At 36.8% G+C, this 7449-nt stretch overlaps 2 protein-coding genes across 2 annotated transcripts; both read left to right on the top strand.

Moving 5' to 3' along the window:
* The first annotated feature begins 1106 nt into the window (after positions 1-1106).
* LOC6556833 (odorant receptor 42b) lies at positions 1107-2430 on the top strand. Its single transcript, XM_001984118.3, has 3 exons — positions 1107-1876; positions 1944-2301; positions 2353-2430. The coding sequence occupies exons 1-3, from the start codon at positions 1107-1109 to the stop codon at positions 2425-2427; spliced, it is 1203 nt and encodes a 400-aa protein (XP_001984154.3). The 3' UTR covers positions 2428-2430.
* A 659-nt stretch (positions 2431-3089) lies between these two features.
* On the top strand, positions 3090-4413 carry LOC116806502 (odorant receptor 42b-like). The gene is made up of 3 exons (XM_043215377.1): positions 3090-3859; positions 3927-4284; positions 4336-4413. The coding sequence occupies exons 1-3, from the start codon at positions 3090-3092 to the stop codon at positions 4408-4410; spliced, it is 1203 nt and encodes a 400-aa protein (XP_043071312.1). The 3' UTR covers positions 4411-4413.
* Positions 4414-7449: the final 3036 nt, after the last annotated feature.

The raw sequence follows: 7449 nt of genomic DNA, 5'->3' as shown, positions 1-7449 counted from the left end.
CGGCAGTTCAATTATAACAATATATATATTTATATTCTTTTTTTTCAAAATTCAAAATCGTAACACCCTCGAGCGTAACATAAGCAACAAAAAGTAGCAGTTCGGAAGTAAATTATGCGGCAAATCATAAATAATTTGTGCTCATAAAATGCAATAAAAAGCCGCTCATAGCGTTGAGATTTATTTCACAAGATAATTTCAAACTAATTTGGTAGCATTTAGCCCGAGAATTATCGCCCAACACTCGACCAAATGGTTGCCAGCGCTGCGGGACTCACAGCTGAGTAATGGCATTGAAAACTGCATAAATTTTCGAAGCCATTGAGCCACGCCCATTTCAAATCACTCAAACTACAATAACCATACAAAATTATGTATGGAAAAAAAAGCTAGTGAAAAATGTTGGGAAATAAAATATATTGTCAAGTTAGTTCAGAATCATGCAATAACTTCAGTTCTATAATATGTATATGTGGCAAGCGATATTAACAGAATGACTGTTCTTTGAATATTAAGAGTTTAACCTGATCTTCTTTCGATTGTTTATGCCTATCTTGCCACAATTACCTTAATTGTTTTGCTGATTTTCCTAAAGTTTTCTTTTTACGATGGAAGGAAAATTCAAATTTAATTCTTACACCAGGCTCAGCAGCCGGTGGCATCGTTACGATCTTCATGATAACCAACATTGATGCAAGGCACACAAAAGAAAATATTGATTTCGAAATGTGAATTTTAGCACAAATTTGCAGTTACAATACCAATGACATGCGAATTCGAGCAGAAGGTATATTATACAGCCCCTCATATTTCAGATACGCCTATATGTCATCTTCATGCACCTGGTGATATTTGTAAGTTCTTATAGCAAACTTATTAAATATTAAGCTGAAGCAAACCCCTTTACAAACATCCAACTATTGGGTTGCTAATAAATTATGAGTATGTTGAGAACGATTTCATATGGAAGAAGTTGTGCAATACTAGCACAACAACCGAAACTACCACGGCAAAATCATATAAATACGATGCAATTTATGGAAACCTTTACAGTTCAGATTCAACGGTTCATTTCGTAATCTCATCGAGTGAAAGTTCTTGCATTCATGATATTTGAATATTTGAGGGAGCCATCATTGGAAGATTTACTTCCATCTCGAGATGCCTTCAAGTATCTAGAAAGGGGTATGAAGTGTGTCGGCTGGATACCACCTCCGAAAGAGAAGCTCTATTATTGGGCCTATCGCTTTTGGAGTGTAGTTGTATTTTCGTTGGGAGGCATCTACACGCAAGTGGGACTTTACGCAACTTACATATTTGACTTTGACAGCTTCACTGTAAACACTTTCTTATCATCGATACAAAGCGTTCCCGATGCAACAACGGTGCCATTAAAGGTTTTAACTTTGCTGCCAAATATGTGGCGATTCCATAAGGCAAGGGATCTGCTAGACCTTATGGACAAAAGATGCACCCGAATGGAGGAACGCTTCGAAGTTCATCGTTGCGTTGTTCGCTGCAATACTGCTTTTATAATATATACGGCAGTCTATTCCATATTTTTGACATTGACATATCTGAGCTCCGTTTTAATGGGATCAACACCATGGGGATTCTACAATCCATTTATAGACTACCGCTCAAGTCCACAGAATTTATGGATCGCGTGTACATTCGAATATTTTGTCGGGTCGGCCGCAAGTTATCTTGACGAAATGGCGGACCTGTATCCACTAATGTTTGGACTAATTTTGAGAACTCATATTAAACTGTTGACGGAGCGCATTAATAGATTGCGTACAAATAGTGACGAAACCGAGGATCAGAGTTACGAAGAGCTGGTTAACTGTTGTAAAGATTACAAACTTATTGTGGAGTAAGTGGAAATAACAATGCATAATCTTAATTTCTATAATATACATATATTATGTTCGAATTTGCAGATTTTGTAACAATTTTCGACCCATCATATCGGTTACTATATTTTTACAGTTCATTTCCATAGGAGTATGTTTGGGTTTAACATTGTTTAATTTGCTTTTCTTTGCGACTTTTTGGATCGGTCTGGCTACAATTGCCTTTATTATCTTGCTGGTCTTTCAAACGTTTCCCTTTTGCTATGTCTGCGATCTTGTTGAAAAGGATTGTGAGATGTTATCCATCGCAATATTTCAATCCAATTGGGTCGATGCTGATAAGCGCTATAAGCAAAGTTTGATATACTTCTTACACCGGACACAGCAGCCGATTAACATTAAGGCCGGAGGCAAATTTAAGATCTGCTTGCAAACCAACATTGAAGTAAGACTCGCTCTAGTAAATTGATTAGTTGTAATAATTAATTTTTAACAGATGGCCAAGATTGCATTTTCGGTGATAACTTTTGCAAAACAACTGAATATTATGGACAAGCTACAAGCTAATTAAAACCAAAAGCTACAAAATGTTGAGCAAAATAATATTGCGTAAAATAATGTTAAGCACCTAAAAATTATATTCAAACACTAGCGGGAACTTGTGTGTTACTTTTCACATTCCCTTCACGTTTTGTTATGCAATAAAATGTATGCAATAATACTATACTATATATAGTATATAAATATATATCACAAATGCAAAAGCTGCTCTAAGCGTCCAATATTAAATCACAGAAGAATTGTTTAGGTCATAGATGATGCAAGGCACACAAAAGAAAATATTGATTTCGAAATGTGAATTTTAGCACAAATTTGCAGTTACAATACCAATGACATGGGAATTCGAGCAGAAGGTATATTATACAGCCCCTCATATTTCAGATACGCCTATATGTCATCTTCATGCACCTGGTGATATTTGTAAGTTCTTATAGCAAACTTATTAAATATTAAGCTGAAGCAAACCCCTTTACAAACATCGAACTATTGGGTTGCTAATAAATTCTGAGTATGCTGAGAACGATTTCATATGGAAGAAGTTGTGCAATACTAGCACAACAACCGAAATTCCCACGGCAAAATCATATAAATACGATGAAATTTATGGAAACCTTTACAGTTCAGATTCAACGGTTCATTTCGTAATCTCATCGAGTGAAAGTTCTTGCATTCATGATATTTGAATATTTGAGGGAGCCATCATTGGAAGATTTACTTCCATCTCGAGATGCCTTCAAGTATCTAGAAAGGGGTATGAAGTGTGTCGGCTGGATACCACCTCCGAAAGAGAAGCTCTATTATTGGGCCCATCGCTTTTGGAGTGTAGTTGTATTTTCGTTGGGAGGCATCTACACGCAAGTGGGACTTTACGCAACTTACATATTTGACTTTGACAGCTTCACTGTAAACACTTTCTTATCATCGATACAAAGCGTTCCCGATGCAACAACGGTGCCATTAAAGGTTTTAACTTTGCTGCCAAATATCTGGCGATTCCATAAGGGATGGGATCTGCTAGACCTTATGGACAAAAGATGCACCCGAATGGAGGAACGCTTCGAAGTTCATCGTTGCGTTGTTCGCTGCAATACTGCTTTTCTAATATATACGGCAGTCTGTTCCATATTTTTGACATTGACATATCTGAGCTCCGTTTTAATGGGATCAACACCATGGGGATTCTACAATCCATTTATAGACTACCGCTCAAGCCCACAGAATTTATGGATCGTGTGTACATTCGAATATTTTGTCGCGTCGGTCGCAAGTTATCTTGACGAAATGGCGCTCCTGTATCCACTAATGTTTGGACTAATTTTGAGAACTCACATTAAACTGTTGACGGAGCGCATTAATAGATTGCGTACAAATAGTGACGAAACCGAGGATCAGAGTTACGAAGAGCTGGTTAACTGTTGTAAAGATTACAAACTTATTGTGGAGTAAGTGGAAATAACAATGCATAATCTTAATTTCTATAATATACATATATTATGTTCGAATTTGCAGATTTTGTAACAATTTTCGACCCATCATATCGGTTACTATATTTTTACAGTTCATTTCCATAGGAGTATGTTTGGGTTTAACATTGTTTAATTTGCTTTTCTTTGCGACTTTTTGGATCGGTCTGGCTACAATTGTCTTTATTATCGTGCTGATCTTTCAAACGTTTCCCTTTTGCTATGTCTGCGATCTTGTTGAAAAGGATTGTGAGATGTTATCCATCGCAATATTTCAATCCAATTGGGTCGATGCTGATAAGCGCTATAAGAAAAGTTTGATATACTTCTTACACCGGACACAGCAGCCGATTAACTTTAAGGCCGGAGGCAAATTTAAGATCTGCTTGCAAACCAACATTGAAGTAAGACTCGCTCTAGTAAATTGATTAGTTGTAATAATTAATTTTTAACAGATGGCCAAGATTGCATTTTCGGTGATAACTTTTGCAAAACAACTGAATATTATGGACAAGCTACAAGCTAATTAAAACCAAAAGCTACAAAATGTTGAGCAAAATAATATTGCGTAAAATAATGTTAAGCACCTAAAAATTATATTCAAACACTAGCGGGAACTTGTGTGTTACTTTTCACATTCCCTTCACGTTTTGTTATGCAATAAAATGTATGCAATAGTACTATACAATATATAGTATATAAATATATATCACAAATGCAAAAGCTGCTCTAAGCGTCCAATATTAAATCACAGAAGAATTGTTTAGGTCATAAAGCTAGACATATTAAAAATACACATACACATTTAATACAAGTGAACTCTTTCAAGGAGAGAATACAAAATTTATTGGCCGTGTTTTGAGATGGACAAGAATCTGTGCCGTGAACAATGCAAAACGATCCCTAATCGCACATTTGCCAGTTGCTGGTGAATCTATGGGCCTCGCTGGTCTTCAAACGATTTCAGCAGAGAGATTGCTGTGATTCTTGTTCGGTCTTGTGAGTGCTGTGTGCTGTTTCGAATGACTCATGACAATGGGCATTGCATGGAACAGCAGTTGTGCTGAGTTTACTGTCCATGAGTTATTCCAATGGGAATTGCATTGGTCGTTGAAGAATGCGTATACGCAGTGACTGCCAAGGCCTAAAAAAAACTATCGAGCTTTCAGTTAGAAATAAGTGTTGCTCGTTTAAATTACATCGTTTTTCATTTGCACAGCAGTAAAGAGAGATTTTCGAAGACCGGCCGCCTTATGTGGCAGCCGAATAACCGAGCCGGAGTTCAACAGGAAATTGAATGTTAAGGCCGACACGTACAAAATAAATGCGGCTTTTGGTACAAACGCACACACCGAAGCACTGATTGTGGGCTACAGATACAGATACAGATACATCGACGTACACACATTGATGCTGCATAAATGTATCTTCTAGATTTATGGCGTACCGAAGCAACGCTAATAGGCAAATGAGAGCGAACGAGAATGGTGAAAACTGTGCGTATGTGTTTGTGTGTCGTTCTCGCTCCCTCTTTCTTTCTTTTTGTTTGGCTTTGTGCGTCTAGGCCAAGTTATGGCACATAGAACGGCTTATTTGAGGCCAACTTGTTTTAAGGCAATAAAACTTTTTTCTTCACATTTATAGACGTTTTTATGCTTGTGACCAGGTTGTCTACAAAATGAATTATAAATTATATTTTGGCAATGCTAAATGCGAACGGAGTAAAGCAACTCTCACCGTCTGGCATTAATAATGGCAAAGTCGGTAAAAGGACATAGATAAATAAAAAAATCACAAGCTCAATATCTGTAGTCAGGCCCATAAAATTGAGTTATTAAAATAAACCACGACAGGTGCAGACTCCAGCAGCGAAGCAGATAGCAAGATGATGGAGAAGGGTAGAGAGAAAGGTTAATCGATTGGTCAAATAGCAATCAGTGCTTTGTGCCAAAGAATGCAGGTCAATTGTCGACAGCTACTTTTTGTTCATTTTCATAGCATAGCAGTCAACAAATGTTATCTCGTGTTGCACACTCAAACTCAAACACAAACACATGAAACATGAAAAACAAAAGCATGCCAAGTGGAGCAAACATCAACAAGAATGAGAAATTAGTTAACTGACATGCAAAAGAGCGCTAAAATGCAACAGCAAAACAATTACAGCTGCCGGAGCTGAACGTTGGCCCAATTACGAGTGCGCATCAAGAAAGAGGCACTTGGCCTGGCCCAAACCAACAGTCTCTTTTTTGGTGGGTGGATTAGGCGTACTTTTAGGCGCAGTCTCTCTCTCTCTCTCCGTCTCTCTCTCTCTCCGTCTCTCTCTCTATCTCTCTCGCTTGTTGGCGAATATGTTTTGGAAAAGCGTTGAGAAAGTGCGATAACATTTTAACACACAACGCGAATTTCGTTCACACACAGACACATGAAGGCATGTTAGACTCAGAGGCAGCAGGATTTTTCGTTTTTTTTTTTCATTTGCTGAGGGTTTTATCAACAAGCAACAGCGACCGGCAGCTGTTGCTGTTGCTGCAAAAAGTCAAAACACAATATGACCCTTTGGTCTGCCAGCACTATTGGGATAAGATATATGTAATGAAATTTCAGTTCATTTTAGGACAGCAGCATGATAAAGACCCTTAAGTGCTATTCTTGATAGCATTCGTTGTTAGTGTTAGCGAAAATAACTAGCCGCCAAATCAATTACCAGCTATCTCATATTGAGCTAACAACCTTACCCAAGCTATACTGATATGTGAAAGACAGCGCATCCTTAACTGGAAGCTGTATATGAGAAAAAAAACTTCAGAGCCACATGAGTGAGTTGACCCATTTAAGCAATTTCACTGCGCCGCAATGCCAAAAAAATTTGCATATAAGAACAGATAGGTAAGGAAAAAATCGACATACATATTTATAGACATTTTTTATAAGAAAAAAGTAAAACGGCTCAAACACAAAATCTGCAAATACAAGGATTTTGGCACCCATGAAAACAAACACATCCACAAGTAAATATTGTGGGAAAATCCCAGCCGAATAGATGCAACAGTATCAATGTAAATATACAAGTTGAATGCCATCTCAAAAGTATGCCACACATTTGGAGCTTTCAATTTTGAGCTAGATATTTTTCTAATTATAAATATTATTTAAATATTATAACTTTAAAAGCATTTCTTAATGTAGCATTTATTATTCTACAAATATTTATATATAAGTTGGTTTAAAAGCTCATGCAGCTGTTGCAGAGTTTGGTTACGCTCTTTAGCGTATAAAAATATAACATTTATTTAATTCGATATGTTCGTGGTGTGTTTCTCTCTGCCTTTTTATGATGCATACACAATTTGCCAAAAGGATTTGCTCGTCGAAAATGCATGAAAACATGCAACCAAAAAACGAGAGATACAAACTGCTACAATGTATCGAATATTAAATATCCTTAGAAAAGTGAGGAATTTTTAAATAAATGAGACTATATATATATATATATATATATACATATATGCAATAATGTTGCCAACGTCTTGTATTTTTTTCCCTTTTATATGTATATCCTCTTCTCA

This window comes from Drosophila grimshawi, unplaced genomic scaffold (assembly GCF_018153295.1).
Source record: "Drosophila grimshawi isolate 15287-2541.00 unplaced genomic scaffold, ASM1815329v1 contig_44, whole genome shotgun sequence".
Lineage (NCBI taxonomy): Eukaryota > Metazoa > Arthropoda > Insecta > Diptera > Drosophilidae > Drosophila > Drosophila grimshawi.
Note: the sequence above shows the minus strand (reverse complement) of the source record. Positions and strands in the feature narration are given on the sequence as shown.

Bases quoted from the DNA above. Each gene is read 5' to 3' on its own strand.
- LOC6556833 (XM_001984118.3), top strand. From the start codon at position 1,107: ATGATATTTGAATATTTGAGGGAGCCATCATTGGAAGATTTACTTCCA. The intron at 1,877-1,943 runs GTAAGTGGAAAT...TCGAATTTGCAG, and splicing joins GATTACAAACTTATTGTGGA to ATTTTGTAACAATTTTCGAC. The intron at 2,302-2,352 runs GTAAGACTCGCT...AATTTTTAACAG, and splicing joins GCTTGCAAACCAACATTGAA to ATGGCCAAGATTGCATTTTC.
- LOC116806502 (XM_043215377.1), top strand. From the start codon at position 3,090: ATGATATTTGAATATTTGAGGGAGCCATCATTGGAAGATTTACTTCCA. The intron at 3,860-3,926 runs GTAAGTGGAAAT...TCGAATTTGCAG, and splicing joins GATTACAAACTTATTGTGGA to ATTTTGTAACAATTTTCGAC. The intron at 4,285-4,335 runs GTAAGACTCGCT...AATTTTTAACAG, and splicing joins GCTTGCAAACCAACATTGAA to ATGGCCAAGATTGCATTTTC.